Source organism: Drosophila innubila (assembly GCF_004354385.1).
Source record: "Drosophila innubila isolate TH190305 chromosome 3L unlocalized genomic scaffold, UK_Dinn_1.0 0_D_3L, whole genome shotgun sequence".
NCBI lineage: Eukaryota > Metazoa > Arthropoda > Insecta > Diptera > Drosophilidae > Drosophila > Drosophila innubila.
Genome location: NW_022995376.1, coordinates 1,744,912 through 1,770,964, shown reverse-complemented (window position 1 = coordinate 1,770,964; position 26,053 = coordinate 1,744,912). Strand labels below are relative to the sequence as shown.

Genomic DNA, 26,053 nt, shown 5'->3' with positions numbered 1-26,053 from the left:
TTTTTTTTACAATTGTAGACAATAAACCTAAAATTAACTAATTTTTTCGATATTATAAATAAATTTTTTTTAAATCATTTTTTGGAACTTTCAAAATATATTCGAAATATGATGCCTCTATTATTGTAGGAGCATCGAGATTTCTTTCAGTTGATTACAATAATATTCAAGTGAACATATTTCTTATATATATATATATTTATATATATATATATATTTATGGAATAATAATTAAAAATATATTTCCTCATCTTGGCCTTTTTAAAATTTTATTTAAAAAAAATGCTACCATTCAAAAATTTACTCAACTGTTATGTGTTGAATATTATTATTTAATTATTAAATTTTACTACCTAATAATTTTATTATTCAATAATCTTATCAATTAAAAATTAAGTTAAAATAAATATAAAAAATATTAAAAATACATTAAACAAATGTCAAAATTTATTAATCAACAATCTTATCAATTTAAAATTAAGTTAAAATAAATATAAAATATGTAAAAAATATAAAAAATACATAAAACACATGTGTTTGAATATCAGAGTATAATATGAGTATTTCCTAGAGTAACTGCGAATCGAGCAGACTCTCTCTCAATTGCTATAACTTTGTGCTCGTTTCGTGTGTTGTTGCTGTTGTTTTTGTAGCGACATTTGTGCAAGTATTAAATTCCAGCTGCTTTTTTATGGCGCAAACATGGAATTTAAAATTAACAAACAAGCTGCAGCAGCAGCAACAACAATAAAAACAACAACAACAACGACAACAACAAATGATAGTCTCAATCGAACTTTAAAAGTGGCCAAAAAACAAAAGAAGAACAACAAGAAATAAAGCCCAATGGCAACTTATTATGAGCACAGCAAAAAACTAATAATAATTATAATGATAATAAAAACATGACTAACTGTTGTTATCTTTAACTCATTCTCTCTCTCTCTCTCTCTCTCTCTCTCTCTCTCTCTCTCTCTCTCTCTCTCTCTCTCTGTCTCGCTGCAGATGGCACTGGCAAGGATTTGTATTCACCGGAGGCGGAAAGTTCGCCGGCGCCTTCATTTATGGAGCCCACTGTATCGCAATTGTCTGTGGGCGTGGGCGGTGTCTCGGCACTGGGCGTGGCAAAGCCCACTTCGCGTACGAGCAGCTTTGAAATTGAGAATCTGCTCAAAACCGCAGAGCAAGTAAGTTTCTTCACCCATTACTCTCTCTCTCTCTCTCCCTTCCTATTGCTCTCTCTCTCTTACACTTTTATTTTGCGAGAGTATGCATACACTCAGAGAAAAAATGCATAGTGAGAAAAATAAATGCAATTCATAGTAGAAAACATACTATAATTAAATATTTAAATATTTTTTATTTACTCTAGTTTATTTAAAAGTTTACTAAAATATCAAAGTTAATATGAATATAGTTAAACTTAAATGCAAAATAATAAATTAAATTACAAATGGAAATTCGCAAAACTTTATATAATTTTATATTCAAGTATTATATCATTATTGGATTCAACTTAAAATCTATTATCATAACATAATTTTAAATAAAAAAGTCTCACACTTTGTATTGGTTAAATTCATATTTAACGCTTATTTATGGCACAAAATTGTCAAGTATCTAAATTGCCAAACATTTTTCTCTGAGTGTATATGTAATATAAACATGACCAAAAAGAAACAAAAACGCAAACACGTTAAACCCCTTCTTTCCACACTACACTGCAAAATCCCGCTGCCAAAAAAAAAAAAAAAAAAAAAAAAATAAGAAGAAGAAGACATTCAACTTAAGAACGGAACTTGGCACTTGGCTGGGCTCCGGCTAAAGTCAGTTCCAATTGCTTTGAACTCGCTGAGCGGAAACGGAAACTATTAAAACGAGCGCCAAACACGAGCACTGAACATTAGGGAGAAGGGGGTGCTATATAGCTAGGCAGAGGGTGGCAAAGGGATGGAGAGAGGTATGGGGTGTTCAGGGGTTGGGGGTTGCTTGGAATGCGGTGCACTTCTGATTGAAATGTGCACAAATTGAAATTTGCCAGAGCTCTGGGAAAGAGCGTCTGTTTCTAACAAGTAAATTAGGGGTTTCTACAGAATATAGAAGGGGTGGAGGAAGGGGTGGCTGTCAAGTTGTTGTTTTAGTGTTCTAGAAAATGGTATCAATATACTAAATATACCTAACGATACAGCGAAGGAATATTTAAGCAAGTAAGCTAATTTATATTCAAGACGATATATATATATATTCACGGGCAGATTTTCTTAATATTAGAAAAAATTGCTAACAAGAGTAAATTTTGCCTTAATATTTAGAAATTATTTCAAATCAAAATCACCCTATTTTTAAGAAATATTTTAGATATGTAATATCTTAAATAAACACTTTTTAGGGTAATTTTTTCTTCAATTAAGAAAAATATTTCCGATAAAAAGACATTTTTCTAACTATTTTGGCGATTATAAAACAAGGCTAATATTTTTGTATTTAGAAAAGATTTCAAATCAAAATCACCCTATTTTTTTTAGAAATATAGCCGTTATATCATATTTTAGAAAGGTAATTTCTTAAAAAAACACTTTATAGGCTAATTTTTTCTACAATTAAGAAAAATATTTCCAATAAATAGACATTTGTCTAACTATTATGGCGATTTGAAAACAAAGGCAAATTTGAAAAACGAGGCTAATATTTTTTTCTGCGTGTATAAATTTAAAAAAAAACTTATTTAGGAAAATTTTAAGTAAATATTTGAAGACAGTGAAACACTTTTACAAATTTTGTTTTAACATTCAAATTTTTTAATGTAATACAAATGCATTTTAAAAAGAAGCTTCAAGGCACAAAAAACACTTTAAATAAATTTAATAAATGTTTAAAATATATTAATATATACCTATTTTGGTGCAATTCCAAAATAGATTTATGACTTGAAAAATTTGTTAGATAAATAAAGTTCCTGACAATTCAGGAATTTAACAAATTAATATTTAGCTGATCTAAATTCAATGCAATAAATTCAATACGTACTACGATATAAGAAATTTTCGATATGAGATATTATATGTGCACATTTTTTCGATATTTTTATAGATATTTTTTGCGCTTAGCCATCCCTGGTAGCATCTTAAAAGGGGGGGCTGAAATTGTGGGGGTAAATTTGGCCTATTGGGTCTTGTTGTCTTGTTGTGTTGCAAGTCACCAAACAATAAACGTCACAAAAGTAGAAATGGACTGGCATAAAAATATCAAGGATATATATATAGAAGACAGTCAGACAGGAAGAGAGAGAGAGAGAGGGAAGAAGAGTGCATAGTAGAGACAAGAAAGAAAGGCAAAGATGCCACAGAATGCACTTTGTTTTCTGGATATGCTTTACCCAAGTGTACTCGAAACTGGCAGAAACCCACTTCATTTAATGATACTTGAACACTGTGACACACAAACACACTGAGGCCTGACACACACACACACACACACACACATAGACACACACACATAGACACACACACACAGACACACACACATGGCTAGACAGGCTGGAGAGTCAGGGCATAAGTTACATAAGAATCCTTTTAATTCAAGTTGACATTTCGCACAGCGCCAAGAAAATTCAAGAAATTTTCAAATTTTTCATCTTTGGGGCATGACGCCAGCAGCGGCTGAGGCAGCGGCAGCGGCAGAGGCAGTTGCAACAACAATGTTGGCACTCAGCAGCTGGCCGCTCACCTGACAGCCTCACCACCTACCCCCCTCCCCCCGCCCTCTTGCCACCCCCTTTGTGCCAGGCTCTTTGTTGGTTTTGGGTCGACGTCGGCGTCGCCGTCGCCGTTGCCGTCGCTGTCGCCGCTTATGCAAATCAGCGACGTTGCAACAAGAAAGAAATGCAGAACAATAAAACAGTTAAAAGTAGACAAGAACAAGCTGCACAACAACAACAAAAACAACAACAACAGCAAGAACAAGAAACAAGTGAGAAAACTACAGCTGAAATACTCGACTGTTAGCTGCCCAGTATTATAGACATAATAAATTAAATAGGACAGTTTTGCCATGATTTTTTACAGAAAGATGAAACTGTCAGAACCAAATTTAAAGTTTCGTTTTATACTTATTTAGAAACCAAGAGTTGATTTAAAGTAAAAATTCAAGATTTAAAATTTTGAAAAAAATATGTTTTCCGAAAACGTCAAAGGGGGGAGTACATGATGTTGTCGGGAAAAATTCAAAATATAAAGTTTTTAAAGTTAATTATTTTTATATGCAGAATCAATTGAGAGGTCAAATCATGATCAAAATGATATTCCGCATGCAATTCCGCTAAGTTTTGACAAAGTTATGCAATTTTGAAGCTTGGATAAATGCTTGTCAGGCAACTTTACAAGTCAAATTTTTGGTCAGTTTTGGCATGATTTTTTACAGAAAAATGAAACCCCTTAGAATTAAATTTAAAGTGTCATATTATACTTATTTGGGCCTCAGGAGTTGTTTGAAAGTGAAAACTCAAGATTTAAAATTTTGAAAAAAATATTTTTTCCAAAAAGTCAAAGGGGGGAGTACATGATTTTTTCGAAAAAAAAACGAAATTAAAAAATTCTTTAAAGTTAATATTTTTTAAATGCGGAATCAATAAAGTGACAAAATAATGATCAACAAGACATGCCGCTTGAAAATCGGTTTAGATTTGACTAAGTTATGCAAGTTTGAAGTTTTTAAATATGTTTCAAAAGGTCAATTTTTTATGAAAATCGATTTAATTAACTTTACATAAGATTAAAAAAAATAATCGAAGTGAATAACTTTAAATTCTCTCTCAGGACAATCGAGTTGTCCATATTTCGAGGATATCTTACATCACTATCTATAAATCTTTGAGCTCTAAGTTTTGACATACAGGCATTGTCACAAGCCTATAAGTCTGTGTATGCTTTGGTTACTGGGCTAACAACAAGAAACGAGACAAGAGCAAGGCATAGAGGAAGAATAATAATACACAAAGTGCAACTGCATAAAAGTGAAATGTCTTTCACAATGCCAACATGCAACTACAACAAGAACAATTCAACTGGATGTTGCACGAACAATGACAGTTGAAATTTCATGAGATTCTTTTTGCCACACTCGTGACACAGAAAGAGAGAGACAGAGAGATAGAGAAGAAAAGAGAGAGTGAAACAAAGAGAAAGTGTGAGAAAGACACAGAGACAGCGTGACAAAAAATATTTCAGTCACGGTTACAATATAAAAATATATCGGAGTAGAAAAATCAAAATTATAATACCCATTATAATTGGCCCAACTTTGTCAACGTCCGACAGATGGAAAAATACTTGAAAATAAAATAAACAAAGAATTTGACCATTTTTACTGAAAATAGACGCAAGTTGAAATAATTGAAATTTAGTTGACGTAAGGCTATCAGACAATAGAGGGCGCTAGCTTGGAAAAGAAAACAAAACAACATTTTAAACTTGATTCTGAGAACTTTTATTTTTCTGTAAAAAATCATGGTAAAATTAACAAAAATTTTGACTAGTAAAATTGCTAGGTCCGAGGCTTGACTAACTTTGAACTGTCATAACTTTGGCAAAACTAATAATTTGGTTTCTAAAATCATTCTGCATTTAAATTTTGTTTATTTCGAAAATTTTCTATTTTTCGATCATAGCCATGGTTTGATGGTAAGGGTCCCCCCTATGAAATTTCGAAAATTTCAAATATCAAGTTTTCACTTTAAATCAACTCATTATATCGTAATTAGTATAAAACAACACTTTAAACCTTATTCTGAGACCTTTCAATTTTCTGTGACCTTTCAATTTTCTGTGAAAAATCATGTGAAAATCATGTGAAAATAAACAAAAATTTTGACTTGTAAAATTGCCAGGTCCGGGGTCATTTTGATCATGGTCTGACCTCTTAATGCATTCTGCATTCAAATTTTATTAGTATCGTTCAACAATATTTTGCCAGAAATCGATAATCATGCAAACCGAAAACTAAATTTTGTTCCTGTTTGACTGCCTGATATTTAGGAATACATTTAGATTTACAGAGAATTTAAGCTGCTTTCAAAAGTCTCTTTTTTTAATAATATTACTTGTTGAAATATTTGTTGAAGCTAAATCTTCATATAAAATATATAAATAGATGTTTTACAAAATTTAGGTGTACATTTATTTTAACTGAGCACTTAGGCTAACCACCGCCAGATGGCGCCACTAAGTCACTAAGCCACCAAAGTGCAGCTTAAATGGCAGTCTTGAATTTTATGTATATTAATTGTAAATTTGCATGGGTATTGCAATTTAATATATATGTATACTTTCAAGTTGAAGTTTAGCAACAACAGAGGGCGCCAGCTAAAGTGCAATTTTCGTTGTTGAATTTCAATTGAGTTTTTGAAAGTAGATATCAAATACCACAAAGAAGGAATAAGGGAAGGCAGAAAGGAGGAGAAGAGAAGAAGGGATTTACAGCTAAGCCTTTCGGCACGGTCACGCTGTCATCGCCGACGCCCAAAAAGGGGGTGTGGTCATGGGAAGGGGGAACTGTTCGCATTCGCATCACTGTCAAGCACAGTGTTGGCTTTCTCTCCCTCTCTCTCTCTCTCTCTCGCTCTCTTTCTCACTCTGGCTGTGTTGATTTAAACTCTGACCTTTTGCAAATTGCACAGCACTCAAACAGAAGAAGAAGAGCAAATAGAGGCTGAGGAAAATGAGGGGAAAGAGGATGTGTTAGGCGCATAAAAATATTTGTTTAGGCATTTACAATGCAAATTCGTTCAATATTTTGTAGGCAGTGAGGGGAAGGGCAGGCAGCGGGTCAAGGGGCGTGGCAAGTCAATTTATGTGAATTCCGGTCAACGCGTCATTTAACACTTTTTTGGCAAAGAAACAAACAGCAAAGTTAAGCATAATGAAGCCAAGTTAAACCGAGAAAACCTACAAAGAAAAAAAATACAAAAAAACAACTCAAAAAGAAAACTGGGAAACTAAAACAAGCAACAAATCAAGAGAAGCAAACATTTGAATGAGTTCTACAAATTTTAGATGCAACATATACATAAATAAAGTCAAGAAGTTAGAATAGTAATCTACTTTTTGCAATATTTGAAAGAGTCGAAACATGAACAGAAAAGGTCGAGAGCAACGGCAACCAAAAAAGAAGGAACATTTTGAATGACTTCTGGAAATTTAATATAAATAATATACATACAAAAAGCTAAGAATTCTGAATCAAATTCAACTTTTTTCAATATTTGGAAAAGTTAAAAAAAAAGGAGAGCAACAAAAATATAGGAAAGTTTAAAATGAGTCTTAGAAATTTCATATAAATAAATAAATAATAAATAAATAAATATTTTGAGTGACTCCTAGAAAATTAATATAAATAATATACATACATAAAGCTAAGAATTCTGAATAATATTCAACTTTTTTCAATATTTGAAAAAGTTAAAAAAAAGAGAGAGCAACAAAAATAAAGGGAAAGTTTAAAATGAGTCCTAGAAATTTCATATAAATAATATACATAAATGAAGACAAGAATTTAGAATGGACAAGAATTTGGAAAAGTCAAAAAAAAGAGAGCAACAAAAACGAAGCAAAGTTTAAAATGAGTCCTAGAAATTTCATATAAATAAAATACATAAATGATGACAAGAATTTAGAATCATATGCAACTTTTTTTTATATTAGGAAAAGTCAAAAAAAAGAGAGCAACAAAAATGAAGCAAAGTTTAAAATGATTTCATATAAATAATATACATGAATGAAGACAAGAATTTAGAATCATATGCAACTTTTTTCAATATTTGGAAAAGTATAAAAAAAGAGAGCAACAAAAACGAAGCAAAGTTTAAAATGAGTCCTAGAAATTTCATATAAATAATATACATAAATAAAGGCAAGTATTTAGAATCATATGCAACTTTTTTCAATATTTGAAAAAGTCTAGAAAAACAACAAACAACAAACAAAGTAAACAAGCAAAGTTAAATAGAGCTCAAACCACTGTGAAAGTGACATAAGAAGGGCTGAAGATTTGCGCACCTCGACGCTTTATGCAAAATCCGCTTGAGTGTTAGAGTGTGTGTGTGTGTGTGTAGGTGTGTGTGTGTGCACACACACTCTATGTCAACCGTCAAGCGTCAACTGTCAGTGCCAAATGTGCTTGTAACCGCACACAAACAGCAACTACAACGACAAGTAGAACAACGGCAACGACAACGACAACAACTATGACAAAACGACATCCACTCCCCATCCCCCTACAACCCCTGACAAGCCCTGTAACTTGGACTTACGACAAGGACGTGACAGTCATTTAGAACCACAGCCCGATGTCGACATCGTTGTATTCCTTAGTTTAAAGTGGCCGCCGCCGCGAGAGTTTCCACAATTTCCACAGTTTCCCAGTCAAGCCAGCTTAACGATGACCCCAAAATGAAAAAAATGAGAAAAAAAAAGAGAACACCTCCCCCCATTTACACCATTTAGACACCCTGTATAACTATCGCTGTCTATCTATCTCTGTCATGCTAACTTCATTTTTGTTGTTTATTGTCATTTATTTTTGGTGTCTCGTTTTTTGTGGTCGCCTTCGTCTTTCGTTTCGTTTGTTTCGTTTCACGATCCTCATCATGTAACTACAACAACAACAACAACAACAACACAACAACAAACACAACAACAACTACAACACAATCAACCAACCAACCAACCAACCAAACAACCAAACAACCAACCAACCAACCAAAACGAACCCTGAACCTGTTAAGGTTACCGGATTTTGTCGTTCACCTCAGGAAACGCGCAAATCGAGCCCCACGGGTTCAGTCACATCGTCGGTCTCGACCACAGCTCTGACACCGTCACGCCAACTGACCGACGCCGAGAAGCTGCGCAAAGTCATCATGGAGCTGGTGGACACTGAACGCACCTACGTTAAGGTGAGTCCCAAATACTTTTCAATAATTTATATTTCATTTTTTTATTTTAATTATTTGCTTTAAACATTTTATAAAAAAAAACAATTATTTTCGGCTTATTATTTTCATTTTATTTACTGTCATTACGTAATTTAAAATATAGATCAATAAAAATAATGAATATTTTGGGGGCAAAAATATAAACAATTTATCGACTTAAAGTTCAATATGAACAAATACAAATTTGATTAAAATTTCAAATTAACACATTCCGGCAAATAGTAAATAGCTTTAAAAAAAATTATAATCTTAAATTTAATATATTAAAATATTTAAGAATGGCAATTAATCAAAGAGTATAAAGGTTAATAAAAGCTATGAATAAATCAAGATTATTAATTAAAATGGCATTATTATTAATTAATTAATACGACATTCTTATTAATTAAAATGGCATTATTATTAATTAAAATTGACAGTTTAAAGGTTAATTTTTAATTTAAATTTAAAATTTCAAGCTTACATAGTCTAGGAAATAACAAAAAAAAGTTTATAAAATCTAAAAAATATTAGAAAATTGAAAAATGTAACGTTTAATATTTAAAATCAAATTAAGATTACAATTTAAAATTTGTATAAAAAAATTTGAGTAATAGACTTTAAAGACGTAATTGTTCGAGGGATAAAATGAAATATATGTAAATTATAATTTCTGTATAAAAAAATAAAACCAATTTAATATTTAAACTTATATTTGAAGTTATTTTATTTGAAAAATAGACTTTAAAGATGTTACTGTCCGAGGGATGAAATGAAATATATATGAATTATAATTTCTATATTAAAAAATAAAAACATTTTAATTTTTAAACTCATATTTGGAGTTAGTCTAAATTTTTTGAAAATTATTGTCTAATATTTAAAATAGCAATATGAATAAATACATTTTAAATTTAAACACTCAGCAGGTATTAAAATTATAAAGCTAAGTCCAAGATTTGCAGCAAGGATTGAGGAAAATGCCACAAAAAAAGACACAATCTTCTATAAATATATAATAGTCATCTTTTGTCTTTAGTTGGCAGTTGCTTCATTCGACTGCGAGTTGCGACTGCAATTAAAAATGCAAATTTTAATCCTTTAAAACCGAGGCGGCTTTAAGGCCGTGTTGTCCCGTTGCCCAGGCCCCCAGGAAGCATACAAATAATTATTATAATTTAGAAATTATGTAAAGCGGCGCTGCGGCAACGTTGCCACAGTCTTATCTCTGCCACAAACCATTCTCCCACTGCTTTCCCGCCCCCTCTTTCATGCCCCTTCCGCTGGGCGGAAGTATTGTTCCAAATGAAAGCGCGCGCCTGCGGCTATGCTACAGTTTTTTTATTTGTATTTATTTTTTTTATCCGTCTTCATATTTATATTTACTTGTGTGTGTGTGTGTGTGTGTGTGTGTGTGTGTGTGTGTTTGCTGTCCCGTTACTCGGCAAACTAAAAAGTTGTTCAGTTTCCCAAAACTGGACGCCAGACTCCTCCTCAGTCTTCTCCTCAGTCTCCTCCTTAGTCTCCTCCCCAGTCTCCTCCTCAGTCTCCTCCTCAGTCTCCTCTTCAGTCTCCCTCTCAGTCTCCCTCTCAGTCTCCTCCTGAATCTCAGTCTCAGCTTTGGGAGCTGAAGCGTCTTTCGGGCGTCTGCTGCTGATTTTTTAATTTAATTTATGCATATTTTTTTCGCTTTCTCATTTTTGTTTCTTTTTTTTTTTTTTTTTTTTTGTGTGTGTCAACAAATTGTAATTTATTGAACAACTTGAAACAACAACTGAATTATATTTTCATGCAGCACTTGAACAATCTGCTGGAACATTATCTGGAGCCAATGAAACGGGAAACATTTCTATCGAATGCGGAAATCAATGCACTATTTGGCAACATTCATGAGATTGTCACATTCCAGCGACAATTTCTACAAAATCTCGAAGAGGCGCTCGAGCTTGAGCCCGAATTCAATAAATTTGAGCATTGTGGTCAGTTTAGGGTAAGTAGTTTTTAGTTTCTTTATAAAAAGACATTTTCTACATATTAATTTGTTTTTGCAGAATGTTCTATTTGCAATTGGATCCGCTTTTCTCTATTATGTCAATCACTTCAAACTCTACTCATCGTTCTGTGCCAGTCACAGCAAGGCGCAAAAGGTTCTGCATCCAAGTAAGTAAAAACAATTAAACTTTTATTATCTAAGCTAAATCTTTTCAAGGCATACAAATTAAATGATAAAAATAATATATTTTTTTTATTAAATGAATTAAATTCAATTGAATTACAAGCTACAGAAAATAGGTTCTTAAAACTAAACTTAGACATTAAAAGAGACACATATATACGTTTCGTATGCCAGTTCTTATATTTTGTTCTTAATTAAATTTAATAACAAAGTTTCAAAACAAAAATTTATCTATTTATTGCCAATCAAATTTTATTTCATTAAATTTTAAGCATACTCTTTCAAAATGTTTTCAAAGCAATTTTCCAAAGAATTTTCAATGACTTAAATAGCCAAATATTTTGCTTAGCTATTTATATATACAAATTATTTTGAATGGCCTCAATTACTCATACGCCACGTTGGTCTTCAAATTGACACAAATTGACAATCATATTTTCTTCTTAATGAAATTAAATATAAATATTGAAATATTGCTAAAATATTGCTCGACAATAGTTAGCAATAATTTAAATACATTTTAAGCTCTTAGCCAATACAGTTTCTGTTGATTGCTCATACGACTCGTATGTCAGCTTGTGATTATATGTACATACAGACATATTTCGTTGTCAAATAAATTTTAATACGATTTTTTAGCCAATATTCAAACATTTATGAAAAGTGCTTAACAATTTATGGCAATAATTTAAATACCTATTGGAAATATTATAAGCTGAAATCAAACTCAATTTCAGTGCAAAGCAAATAAACCAAAAAAGCGTTGCATACTTTTGGGCTGTCGTTGAAAATAAAGTTTTCAAATATTAAATTTAAAGTTGTTGAACTCTTTTTGTGTGCGTGTCGTTTGACAAATCAAAAGAAAAGTATTTGCCAAACGCATAAATACATATATTATGAGACAGTCATTTAAATGCGAACGCGTGTGTGTGTGTGTATTTATGTGTGTGTGTGTGCATGAGCTGAACTACTGCAATCAGTGTGAAGCGTTAAAGTCTATTTGAGTTTGGCTTTAAAGTTGCGACAAGTTTCGAACAATTGTTAACATGCCACATGAAAATTAAGTTAAATGAATAATTACAACCGCAAATGCCGAGACGTGGTGAGAGTTCCAAGTAAAGGCACAAACACAAGTGGTTGTAGCTACACTACAATCAGTGCTGCCAAAACAGCTTTTTTTCCGACAAATCTGGCTTTTTACAAAATTGAATTGCGGGCGGATTTTAAAAAACAGCGGACATTGAAGCAATTAATTCTTTTTTAAAATAATTTTTGAATTTTTCGCTTTTTAACCCCAACAAATATATACAGTATGTCAAGTAATTGTTTTGACAAGATAAAAAAATTTATTTAGTATGAAATTATAAGTGATCAGCTTTTCAGATATATTTTATTAAAAAAAAAACAAATTTTTTCGAGTCAATAAAGTAAGATGATTTAATTTTATTAAAAATTTATTATACTAAATAAATCATCAGCATATTTTTAGATTTTTTTTTGTTGGAAAAGTTAGATTTTTTCGACTTTTTTTTGCCATTACAATAGAGATTTTTCGATATTATTCAAGATATATTAAACTAAGAAAAAATCGTAAGCATATTTTCCTATTTTTTTTTTGTTGAAAAATAAAAAATAAAAATCGTAAGCATATTTTGCAATTTTTGTTGTTGAGAAATAAAGTTTTTTTCGTGCTTTTTGTCACTAAAAGTGAGATGATTTAATATTATTCAAAATATATAATACAAAAAAAATCTTAAGCATATTTTTAATTTTTTTTTTTTTGTTGAAAATTTTAAATTTTTTCGACCGAGTAGTCACTAAATGTGGGGTTTTTTAATTTTATTAAAAATTATATTATACTAAAAAAATCATCAGCATATTTTTAGATTTTTTTTTGTTGGAAAAAATAGATTTTTTCGACTTTTTTGCCACTACGATAGAGATTTTTCGATATTATTAAAGATATATTAAACTAAGAAAAAATCGTAAGCATATTTTCCTATTTTTTTTTGGTGAAAAATAAAAATTTTTTCTACCTTCTTGTCACTAAAAGTGATAAAAAAAAATCCTAAGCATATGTTTAGTTTTTTTTGTTGAAAATTTAAAATTTTTTCGACCGAGTTGTCACTAAATGTGGGGTTATTTAATATTATTAAAAATATATAATACGAAAAAAAATCATAAGCATATCTTTAGATTTTTTTTTGTTGGAAAATTAGATTTTTTCGACTTTTTCTGCCACTACAATAGAGATTTTTTTGTTTTCGATATTATTAAAGATATATTAAACTAAGAAAAGATCTTAAGCATATTTATCAATTTTTTTTTTTGCTGAAAAATAAAGTTTTTTTCGTGTTTCTTGCCACTAAAAACGGCTTTGTTTGCTACTCAAAACTTGTCAACACTGCAGAAGGTAAATAAGAGGAAAGTAGAAGCTGAAAGTGGTGGAAGAGGAGCTGAGGGGGAGTGTCAGCATATTCATATTCATATTCATGGCATGGCAGCAACTGTCAAGTATCTTTTGTTAATTAAACTTGTAGAATTATGACACGCTTGCAAATGGCAAATGGCGAATGGTGCCGAAAACTATGCCACGTTGTTGCCACTGGCTGTGGCAGCAACCAGGCGAATAAAAGGCAGCCGAGTTGTGAGTTGAAGCAGCTGGGAAAACGAGACATGGGACATGGAAGTCTCAGGCTTGGGCGACAACATGTTATAATTAAATTAGACTTAGTCGCAGCTTAAAAACACTCGAGAAAGCACAAAGATAAAGAGAAAGAATTATAGAGAGCAAGAGATAGGGTTAATGGGCTTGGCATGTGTTTAACAAAGTAGCTGATTGATGTGCAACATGCAACAAGAGGCAAATAAATAAAAAAAAGAGAGAAAATAGAAAAATACGTTGAGGTAAAAATTTGCAATATTTGCAATCAATGTGAAAAACTAAACCGACAAGGAGACAAGGGAAAATGAAGATAAAGAAACAAGGGAGACAAGAGAAAAAGGAGCTGCCAGGCGCAGCAACAGTTCCTGATGGCAACTTTACTTAGAGATGAGGCAACAAGCACTCGACTTGGCTGTTGCATGCAATTTTATGCAAAAAGTTGAAAGGATAATTAATTATAGCAAGAAGTGCACTTAAGTGCCTTCGTTACGAGCAGCAGCAGCAGCAGCAGCAGCAGATGATGCAGCAGGCAGGCAGAAGGACATGCTGTCGCCCAGAGCACTATGGGATAATTGTACATTTTTTTGGAAATAAATTCGATACTTTAAGTTGTCCAAATTAATCAATTTTTAAAGTCAATGCTTAAGAAATACATAACATAACCAAAATTTTAACATTAACGTAAAGTTAACAATTCTTAAACTAGCTCCTTGAAAAAAAAAAAAAAAAAAATCTATTTGTTAGCATATTCAAAATTCAAATAATTATTTTCGAAATAATTAATAATAAATGATTCATTTTATTAAACAAATTTAATATATATTTTAATTAATAAAGAAAGAAAGAGGAAAAGATTCAATTAATTATTTACGAAATAATTAATAATAAATGATTCATTTTATTAAAAAAATTGAATATATATTTTAATTAATAAAGAAAGAAGGAGGAAAATAAATTCTTATTTATTAAAAAAAAAATACAAAAAAAACTTGCTTATTAATCATTTGACCCCATGACAGCTTTATAGTAGCTATAGTAGCCCGATCTTGTTCAAAAGCATACCATATCTCGTATAATAGAAAAAAAACTATGCCAATAATATGTTTATTTCTTTCTTGACGCATTAATTAATTCCAAAATAAATGAATAAATGTCCCATAGTGCAAAAGGGATGAGCTGAGGAATAGGCAGGTGGAGAGAATAGCAGATAGGCGGACCATTAGATGCAAATCCGTGCTGCAGACAGGCTTTGACTGTGCCTTTATCAAAGCATCCTTCTCAGCTGACAATAAGAACAAGTTAATGACATTTTCTTGTCAACGTTGCGCATATCCTTGTAACTGCATATCCTTATCGTCCTGCCCCCCCTCCCATCAGTCTGTCTGTCCGTCTGTCCGTCTGCCCTTTAATGGCCCAACGTTGCAATTAATGGCAACTGAAGCACATTGAAATCAAATCATTTGCCAAATGTCTCAATTTGCAATTGTCCAACGATGTCCATCTAGTTATATATATACATTGTTGCTTCCTTTACAGATGAGGGCAACCATGCTCTGCAGGAGTTCCTTGCCGCCCGCAATCCCAAGCAGCAGCACAGCAGCACCTTGGAATCGTATCTGATCAAGCCCATTCAGCGCATCCTCAAGTATCCGCTGCTCCTGCAACAGATGCGCAATCTGACAGATACGCGAGCCGACGAGCATGTTCATCTTTGTGGTGAGTCAAAATAATTGCAAAAAATACATTTTATATTTCCATAAATTAAATAAATTTATTCTTTTTATTTTACAAAATTTTAAAGTTTGGAAAAATTTAATAACAGCAGTTAAAATATTAGGCTGTTATTTGTAGTTGTTCAAATAAATTGCACCCAATGTGTCGGTGTTGTTTTAAGATATTACTGTGGTTTATTTTATTATAAGTTTGAAAAATTTTATTATTAAAATGTTAATGTGTCATGTTTTTCTTAATTTTCGCATAGAAGTGTTGAGTTAAAATTAAATAACACCTGAAAAAAATGAAATGGAATAAAAAATCTGATATGTACAGTATAAAGTCCTATTTTAAAATTTTTGTTATATTTTATTAATTAAAACATAATAAAACATAATGTTAACATAAACATAACATAATTAAAAAATAATAATCTAATTATTATACTTAAACTTTAATTTTAAAATTATAACAAAGCCATATATTTTCAATTTTAAAATAAAATTGAATGCTCATGCCAACAATACCAAAGAAAACATATTTGTCTTTTTTTTTTAATTTTCAAAGATATTTTAAAAATTATAATCTCTATAAAAGAGTTTTAGTTGTACTTTATGCATTTAAATAATTTTTTCGACTGATTTTAGTTGACGTTTAACAATTCCTGTATTATTTTTGTTTTATGTAATTTGATCAAAAAATTATTTATGCAACAAATTGATTACAATTAAAATAATTAATAATAAAAATCAACCATGCATTTTTGCAGAGGCACTCAAGGGCATGGAGAAGGTGGCGGAGCATATTAATGAAATGCAACGCATCCATGAGGAATATGGCGCCATATTCGATCATCTGTTCCGGCAGCATCAGAAGTCATGCAAGCAGCCAATCGATTTGAGTCCAGGTGGGTTACAGCAACCACAGCAACCACATTCCACTGTAGCTTCAACTTCAAATGCCAATGCTCCTCCACAATGCTGCGCATTCCCAGGCGATTTGCTTTATTATGGCGGCGTCGAGTGGCTCAACATTTCCGATTTTCTGGGCAAGATCAAGAAGGGACTCGAACTGCATGCCATGTGCTTTGTCTTCAAGTCGGCGGTGGTGTTCCTCTGCAAAGAGCGTTTGCGTCAGAAGAAGAAGCTAATGGTGAGTAAACAACACTGTAAAAATAAAAATGCGTAGTATACTTAAGTATTTGTGTATTAACTTTTCCAATTTTATAATTCCAATTTATAAAAATCAACTATACAAATTTAATCAATTTTAATTTCCACGACCACTCACATTTGCCACATTTGCTCACATTTGCCACATTTTCTCACATTTTAATGTGGCTCATTTTTGGCTTTCCACGACCAAATGTGAAACTGTTGAGACATTTGATATTCACCCAAAGCAAATTAGCTGTTTGGTTTCTGTGCAAAAATTATAAAGAGCTGACAATACCCACATTTCAATATTAACTTTGGTGTTATAATTGGCGCAAAGTTAATGCCCATTTTAAAGAAAATTTAAATTTAATTTAAAGAAAACAGCTGATTAAGGTCATAATTGCTTTTTTTTCTTGAGTTTATCGATAAAAATCGGGCGTTCGATAAAAAAAAATACTGAAATTTGTCGGGGCGAATGGCAAAAAATCTTAACATTCATAATGAATGAGCCAAAATGATCATTTATAATTTGTACTGAAATGAAGTCCACATTCGTGCCGAATGTTGAAAATGGCGTCGAATGTGACAAATGTGCTGTCGCGGAAGTAGGCTATTAAAGCTATAACTATTTAAGAGATATTTTAAAGTAAAATGCATAGAATTTAATTATTTACGTTAATTTTGTCAAACTTTAAAATATCTCATTGATCAAATTGAACTAGAATTGACATAAATTGTAATTTCTGAAATATACAACGTGTTCTTCGCTATGTAAAAATATAAATTTAGATTCCAATTAATTCCTTACATTTTTCTCAGGGCGTTTCGAGCAAGAATGCTCAAAATGAGGTGGAGATCATCCGCTACCAGGTGCTCATACCGGTGACTGAGGTTCAGGTGCGTGCCAGCTCCGCCAAGGACATGGATTCGCACTTCCTCTGGGAGTTGATACATCTGCGATCGCAACTCCAGCGTCGCTCGGAGAAGGTTTATGTGCTGTCGAACAGCACTGCTGATTTCCGCAATGCATTCCTCAAGACGATCCGGCAAATCATACGTGAAAGTGTGAGGAACATGTCAATTCCCATGAAGAACTTTGGCGGCAGCTCTGGCTCCGTTTCGGGTCTTTCCTCTCAGCTGGGCGGCTATGCGGGCAACTCTCAGACTCTCGAGAGACCCAAGCAGCAGGTGAGAGTCCTACACACACTTCTCTCCCTCAGCTCATCCTCTTCAGCTGCTGTTCTAACTCTCTCTCTATTGATCTTCTCTCAGATTACAATCGTGCATGGCTCGCATACGTTGGGCAAACCGAAGAAGAAATCCGGATCACAGCGTCATTCGGCGGGCAACATTGATTACGACAATCTGTCGGGCAGCCAGGAGGGCGATGACCTGCCGCCCACTGTGGGCGTGGTCCACTATGCACCGCACACACACGCACAACAGCTGCAACAACAGCCGGGCGGCTTTCGCAGTCGCAGCAAGACGCTGGGCGATGCCACAGGTAAGAGTAAGAGAGAATAAGAGAGCAAGAGAGAAAATAACAAACTTTAAACTCGCATAACTTCATCAAAACTAATCCGATTTTCATTCGGAATGTCATTTTGATCAATATATGATCTCTAAATTGATTCTGCATTCAAAAATAATTTAATTTACAAAAAATTTAATTTTCGAATTTTTTTCCGACAAAATCATGTACTCCCCCCTTTGACTTTTTTGAAAAAATTTTTTTTTCAAAATTTTAATTCTTAAGTTTTCACTTTTAAACAACTCCTCGTGTCCAAATTAGTATAAAACGACACTTTAAATTTGATTCTGAGGGGTTTCATTTTTCTGTAAAAAATCATGCGAAATCTGACAAAATTTTTGACTTGTAATGTTGCTAAGTCAAAGGTTTCACCAACTTCAAACTTCCATAACTTTGTCAAAATTCAATCGATTTTCAAACGGAATGCCATGTTGGTCATTATTTGATCTCTAAATTGATTCTGAATTCAAAAATAATTAACATTATAAAAAATTTTATTTTCAAATTTTTTTCCGGCAAAATCATGTACTCCCCCCTTTGACTTTTAGGAAAAAAAAAAAATAATAAAAACTTTAAACTTTCATCACTTTGTCAAATCTTAACCGATTTCTTTGCGAAATATCAAATTTTTCATTATTTGGCCTCTATTTTAATTCTGCATCAAAATTGGAAAATTGATTTTTTCTTCCATCACTGTTCATTTTTCCATACTTTCCCCTGGACACTATCTCCCAAACTTCAAACTTTCATAACTTTGTCAAATCTTAACCGATTTCTTTGCGGAATATCAATTTTTTCATTATTTGGCCTCTATTTTAATTCTGCATCAAAATTGGAAAGTTGATTTTTTCTTCCATCACTGTTCATTTTTCCATACTTTCCCCTGGACACTATCTCCCAAACTTCAAACTTTCATAACTTTGTCAAATCTTAACCGATTTCTTTGCGGAATATCAATTTTTTTATTATTTGGCCTCTATTTTAATTCTGCATCAAAATTGGAATATTGAATTTTTCTTCTATCACTGTCCATTTTTCCATACTTTCCCCTGGACACTATCTCCCAAACTTCAAACTTTCATAACTTTGTCAAATCTTAACCGATTTCTTTGCGGAATATCAACTTTTTCATTATTTGGCCTCTATTTTAATTCTGCATCAAAATTGGAATATTGGATTTCTCTTCTATCACTGTCCATTTTTCCATACTTTCCCCTGGACACTATCTCCCAAACTTCAAACTTGCATAACTTTGTCAAAACTTAACCGAATTTCATGCGGAATATCATTTTGATTATTATTTGACCTCTCAATTGATTCTGTATATAATTATATAAATTATTAATTTACACAAAATTTGTTTTATATATGTTTAAAATGTTGATAAAATATAAGTTTTAGTTAAATTTAAGAAAATAAAATTATAATTATGCGTTTATAGATCCGCAGCAGCCACAGCAACAGCAGCAACAACAACAGCAGCAGCAGCAGCAACAGCAACAGGCAGCTGCACCGCATCCACATCCCCATCCTCGAGAGCCACCGCCACCGCCCATCAGGCAGCCCCATTTGCACCATCACAGCACGGACATTGAACGCATCGATCCGGGCACCAAATCGGAGGGCGAAGAGGACTCACAACAGGGCACAATCAGGCCCAAGGCCACGCTGGGCCGCACGCCCAATCACCTGACACTGAGGTAAATCTCCAATTTCAACTTCAAGTCAAATGACAACATTAGGCTACAGTTATCTATGAAAATAAGTAAATGGGTATATTGTGTTCGTTGGAATGAGAAGGAGGCATCTCCGACCCCATAAAGTATGTCCGTCCGTCTGTCCGTCCGTCTGTCCGTCTGATCCGTGTGATCGCCTAAATCACAGAGACTATAAGAAATACAGATATCAAATTTGGCACACAGATTTCTATAGACACCAAGACACCATAACACCAACGGTTTTTAAGATAATACAGTTTTTATGATAGTTAACGTTATCTAATAATATTATAAATAATATCACTTAACCGCAGCAAAATCGGACAAGTAGAACGGGAGTAATAGCTAACCAAAGTTATTAATAAAGTTATTTCAATAAAATCACCTAAAAGTATGCAGTAGTTTTTATAAGGTAGTAATAATCTGTAAAATACTTTTATATATATTGAAATAAGTATGGTCGGGATCTTGACTAGAGCCTTTTTCACTTGTTTTAATTGAAGTCCAAGTAACGCTCGCTTATCGCTTGTCTTATCGCGCTCTCTTCCATTCTCTTCCTGCGTTCGTTTGTAGCACTACATCGACTCTCTCGGTGGGCAGCACTGGAAGCCAGGCACGCTTGATACAATCATCGCATCCGCCGGCAAGCTATCAGCCGGTGCTGATGAAGGATCTAGGTAAGAGCAGCGAGTCCGATCTGGAATCGGAGTCCGAGGCGCATGCCGCACATGTGGCAGCCACATTTAATCTAAGTCTAGGCAGTAGCGGTAGTTTGTTTGCCACCACAACAACAATAACAACAACGGCGAGTAGCGAGCCAAGTCATAGTCTTCATTTAACCCACTCACAATCCCAATCCCCATCCCAATCCCAAGTTCCAAACCCAAATCAAACCATGAGACATTTGTCGCCACGTCAATCGCCACGTCAATCACCGAAGCAGGAGATCGAGGTGATTGAGATCTTTGAGAGTGAAGCCGAACGCCTGGCGGCAACTCAACAGGTGGCTGTAGTGCATCAACATCCAGCGGGAGTCACCACCAGGGAATCCCAGCTTAAAAGGCGTGAAAGGGAAGCGATCGCAAGTGATCATGGGCTAATTGAAACGGATGCCACTTCGAGGTATATGGATAAGCATTTAAGTGAACTGGAGCACGAGGATCTGGCTGGAGGATCGGGCAGAACCTGTGACATTGCCGCCTATATGGCCAGTCTGCGCGAAAAGTCCTTTGATCCCGCGGATAACGGCGAGGAAGCTCAGGATCAACAGCAAAATGATTCCAGTCTCTCGCCAGAGCCGCAAACAATTGTCGAGAACACTCAGCAAATTATCACCGTGGACATTGAGTCACCCTCCTCACGTCCGGCCACCGAATCCGACAGCACGGGCAATACGACAGGCGCCTCGGAGAGATCGGGTGATGAAACCGAAGATGAGCCGACAAGCTCCTTGGCTGCCCACATTGTGGTCATTGATAAGAAGGTGGACAAGGTGTTCAAGGCCAAGGCGCCGGAGAAAGCGCTCACTGGAAAGCCCAAGAGTGGAAAACGTCAGAGCATCTACATATCTCCAGATCGCTGTAAGTCTCAAGGTAGTTCGCCCGTGAGGATTATCAAGATCAAATCGCCTAGAAACAGTGTCAGTGAGCAGGGCAAACGGCTGAGCATCTGTTCGAGTCGGGACAACTCGCAGGATCGTCTCTCCGGCGGCAGACGCACGCCGAGTCCGCGTCGCAGCTCGGAGGGAGGAGGCGGCATCTTGAAGCATACAACAACGGGCGGAGGAGGCGGCATCTTAAAGCCGCCTGCGAGTCCAGCCAAGTCCAAGAGCCCCGACAGGAGTTGCCTGAAAAAAGGAGGACCCTCGCACATCTGCAATGTGGAGGGTGCCACTTTGTCGCCTCGCCTCTCGCCCAGAAGCAGCGTGGATCATTTGTCGCCAGATCGTGGCAGCAGCAGCTGTCAACGGCATTCTCCACGCAGCAGCTTCGATAGTCATGGCTCCTCCGATCACAATCTGGATGTGCCCTATGGAGGAGCAGGTGGTGGCTCTCGGAAGCGCAGCATGTCCGCTCATGGCAGCTTCGAGACGGGACACAAGCCACAGACCCAGGAGACATATCAATACTATCCGGTCTATGATAATCAAACGTGTAGTGATCATTATGTGGCCGCCGCACCAACTTCGAGTCGCAGTCGCCTCAGCAAATCCCTGGAGCGTTCCACCTCCAGGGACAGCACCACCACCACCACCAGCTCCAACTATCGCCCCTATGGCGTCTCGCCGGAACGCAACTACGTGGTCTACAGCTCGGGACCGCTGCGTTCCCAGTCGGCGGAGAATACGTTCTCCTCGCAGCCCATCTATGATGCACTGCCTCGACAGGCGCCTCAGCAGTATATGCCCATGGTTAGCTATATGCAGGACATGGACATGGACATGGGCTATGCTCCCCCACCCAGCTGTCCCCATGAGCCGGCACAGCAGTCCGGCTATCAGCTGAGCTCCTCCGCTCCCGAGTACACCACATGCATTGACTGTCTCTACCAGAAGAGACCCTCCTAGCATAAGTCCCGCGTGCGGCAAAGTCGCACGCGGAAGAAGACGCCAAGGGGAATGGGAATGACAGGAATGGGAGGAATGGGAGGCATGGTGGTCAGCACACAGCCCACAGCGAGTGGAGGCATGGGATACATGCAGGATGTGGGCGAGGATCAGGCAGGAGGATGTGTAGATTGCCATGATTACTTCGAGATACATGTCTAAGAAAATTTGAAAGAACAAAGAAGAGGGAGAAAGATTGAAAGTGAAAGGAAGGTAAAAAAAAAATATGTATCAGGATAAAACAAAATTAAAAAATAAATAAATAAATAACAAGGGAAGTAAAAAAAATATGATGTTAAAAAAATATATACCAGGATAAAACAAAATTAAAAAATAAATAAATAAATAACAAAGGAAGTAAATAATATATGATGTTAAAAAAATAATTAAATTTAATATATATAAAATTCAATATAATAATATCGATAAAATGGACTAAAGGAAAATAATTATAATGACAGATAAAAAAAAAGAAAGATAAAAATAAAATGTGAACAGTAAGAAAAAAGGTATGAAAGAAAAAATAAAAATAAATTAAAAACCAAAAAAGGAATAGTCCAAAATAAGGAATAAATTAATAGAGAAGAAAAGGAAAAGAATAGAAAGAACGAAAAACGGTAAGAACAAGAATAATAAAAAGAATGGAGAAAAGTAAAATAAAAAGGATTAAATAAATAAAAATAAAAGGAAACAATATAGGAAAGGAAAAAAGGACAAATGACAAAAAGAAAAAATTGTATATGATTAGAAGGAAAGAAAGAAAACAGAAAGATGAAAAAGTTGGAAAATAATAAAATAATAAAAAAAATTGTATATGATTAGAAGGAAAGAATAAAAACAGAAAGATGAAAAAGTTGGAAAATAATAAAATAATAAAAAAAAATTGTATATGATTAGAAGGAAACAATGAAAACAGAAAGATGAAAAAGTTGGAAAATAATAAAATCATAAAATAAGAAGAAAGAAATTTAAAATATAATAAGGCAAACAAAATAAGTAAAAAGGATGGATCTTTTTTAAAAGCAAAAAACGAGAGAAGGAAAAAATGGAAAATGTCTAAAGTAAAAAGGAAAAAAGAAAGGATCGCATAAGATATAAAGAGAAAAGAGAAAGAAAAAATATAAAAAAGCCAAGAACTAAAATATTATAAGATGGATAAAAAAAATCACTAAACTATGAAGAAATGGAAAAACGATTAAATTATGAAGACATAAAAAGAAGTATAGACGGTAAAAATATAAAAGGAAAAAAGAAAACGACAGAAAACGACTAGAAAGAAGAAAAACAAAACGGAAAAAAAAGAATAAATGATGTAAAAAAAAAAGAAAAATAAATTAATATTAGATAGAAAAAAAGGATTAAATGCAAATAAAAAGAATAAATAAGAAAAGCAAGGCGGATAAATAAGTTGTAAGTTGAAGATCGTAATACGAAAAGAAGACCGAAAACAGGGATTTTATGAGACAGTTGAACTAAACAAAGATAACAACAACAACAAACAACAACAGCAACCCGAAATGCCTCAACTAATAATTTTACAAAGAAAAACCAAAACGGAAAAACCCTAAGCTCAAGTCTGGAAAAAACACAACAACAAATATATATAAATAATAAAATACAAATAAATAAATATACGTAAAATGCAAACTAACTGGAAACTAAACAAAATGTTAATCACAAGGGATTGAAAGCAAACAAACACTATGCAACACAACACAGCACTACACTGCACTACAAAAGTCGCAAAGACAGAGCAAAGTTAATGACTCAAGCTTAAGTGTTAGATTAAGTCAGTAAGAGCAGCAGCAGCAGCAGCTAATAGAAAACAAATACGACTACAAATACCCTGCTTGAGAGAATTGAAGGCGGAGAATTGGGGGCGTGTTACCAAAAAAAGGGTGTATGCCACATTTTAGGTTAATTATTTCAGTTGCCAAGTTGCACAAAAATAAATGTGGCACACACCAAATGATGGAAATGGGGGAAGTTGTAAGGCAAAAATTACGTATACGCACAGATGACGCATACGCCGCGTTGCACACAATGCTCAAGTGGCGTAATTACGAAAAAAAGAAAACATAACTAAAGTTGAAATTCATACTCGCACTCAAGTAAACTAACTAGGAGACAACTTTACGAAGCAACAGAAAAAATGCAATCAAAAAAAAAAAAAAAAGGAGTCAAGTAAGGATTTATTGTATGTAGTAATATAGGGTAAAAGTTGTAGGTAAAAAAGTCGGCGGCCCAACTATTAACTGAGCACACAACTGTGTCGCTGCCATTTTCCGAATCGAAAACATTTTTAATTACACACACACACACACATACACAGACACACACACACTAATACACTTGCAGCTGCTGCTTGTAAGCGTATTCGTATTTAAGTTTAAGGTCTAAGTAAAAATGCGGGTTGGCAACATTCTATAGGTTAACATTATACACACACTACCTAATGCGGGGAAATATATAAAGTCAGAAAAATATAATGAAAGAATACAAATATTTACATTTACTCGTAGTTAGTTAGCGAAAAATTGTCAAAAAGAAAAAGAAATAATTAAAAATGTGTGCGTGTTGTGACAAATAATTTGCATATAAATTATACGAATTAATGCATTAATCATTTCATTGATTTTTGTAATTCATTTCAATTCACATTGTGTACTAGGCAATTATTGATTGAATTAACAACAACAATTTAACAAAATACGATACAATAAATTAAATGCAAATAAATGTATTGAAGAATGATAATCGTAAGTCGTACCTCAATGTTCAGTATTAAATACAAATAATTATATATCGATATACAAGTGAAAATCGATGGATACTTAGAGCTACGATTATATACTACTATATAGGATATACACTCGATTATTATGGGCAGGCTGAACGCAAATCTTCCAGACTCAATAAAATCAATTTAATAAAATAACATTTCCCATTTTGAACTCGTTCAACCTGCGACTCACTTACATATATATATATTATATAATTATATATATACAAATCACATACATGTGTAGACTAAGTTTGGGTGTCTATAAAACAGATATAGATACAGAATATACAAAACAAATATACCCCAGACGGACTTACAAGATCAAATGTCAGGTTGTTCAAGCTAAGAGAAGCAAAAAAACAAAAGAACAAAAATAGTTGAATCAAAATGGATATATGATGATACTTAAGATAATCTACATAATCGCATACAGTTTACACTGGGCTTTCCACAGCAGTAAAATCAAAAAAGGTTCCAAAATCAAAAAAAGATGTTTCCGAAATGACGGATCAAAATCTCAATTAAAATATGCTAAAAACTAAACTATTAAACCTAACTAAATATATAAAATAAATATATACAGACATACTACATACACATACGTACTCGTATCAAAGATAAACCATAGACAAATATGCATTAAAAAAATACTAAATAAATACTAAACGAATATACGCGTATAAACTTTAATCGAAATTCCACTGCAAATGAAATTTGTGTGAAATGCAAATGCAA

General features: G+C 33.8%; 1 protein-coding gene across 1 annotated transcript in view; it reads left to right on the top strand.

The window, feature by feature from the left end:
• LOC117788992 overlaps positions 1 to 22,698 on the top strand; it is a 136,112-nt gene extending 113,414 nt beyond the window's left edge. Inside the window, exons 23-33 of the mRNA XM_034627965.1 lie at positions 1,006 to 1,187; positions 8,807 to 8,950; positions 10,764 to 10,958; positions 11,020 to 11,128; positions 15,346 to 15,525; positions 16,292 to 16,429; positions 16,517 to 16,674; positions 17,499 to 17,867; positions 17,952 to 18,183; positions 19,652 to 19,910; positions 20,502 to 22,698. Of these exons, the coding sequence (XP_034483856.1) occupies positions 1,006 to 1,187; positions 8,807 to 8,950; positions 10,764 to 10,958; positions 11,020 to 11,128; positions 15,346 to 15,525; positions 16,292 to 16,429; positions 16,517 to 16,674; positions 17,499 to 17,867; positions 17,952 to 18,183; positions 19,652 to 19,910; positions 20,502 to 22,494 (3,959 nt within the window). The 3' untranslated portion in view covers positions 22,495 to 22,698. The remainder of the gene's footprint in view (positions 1 to 1,005; positions 1,188 to 8,806; positions 8,951 to 10,763; positions 10,959 to 11,019; positions 11,129 to 15,345; positions 15,526 to 16,291; positions 16,430 to 16,516; positions 16,675 to 17,498; positions 17,868 to 17,951; positions 18,184 to 19,651; positions 19,911 to 20,501) is intronic.
• Positions 22,699 to 26,053: the final 3,355 nt, after the last annotated feature.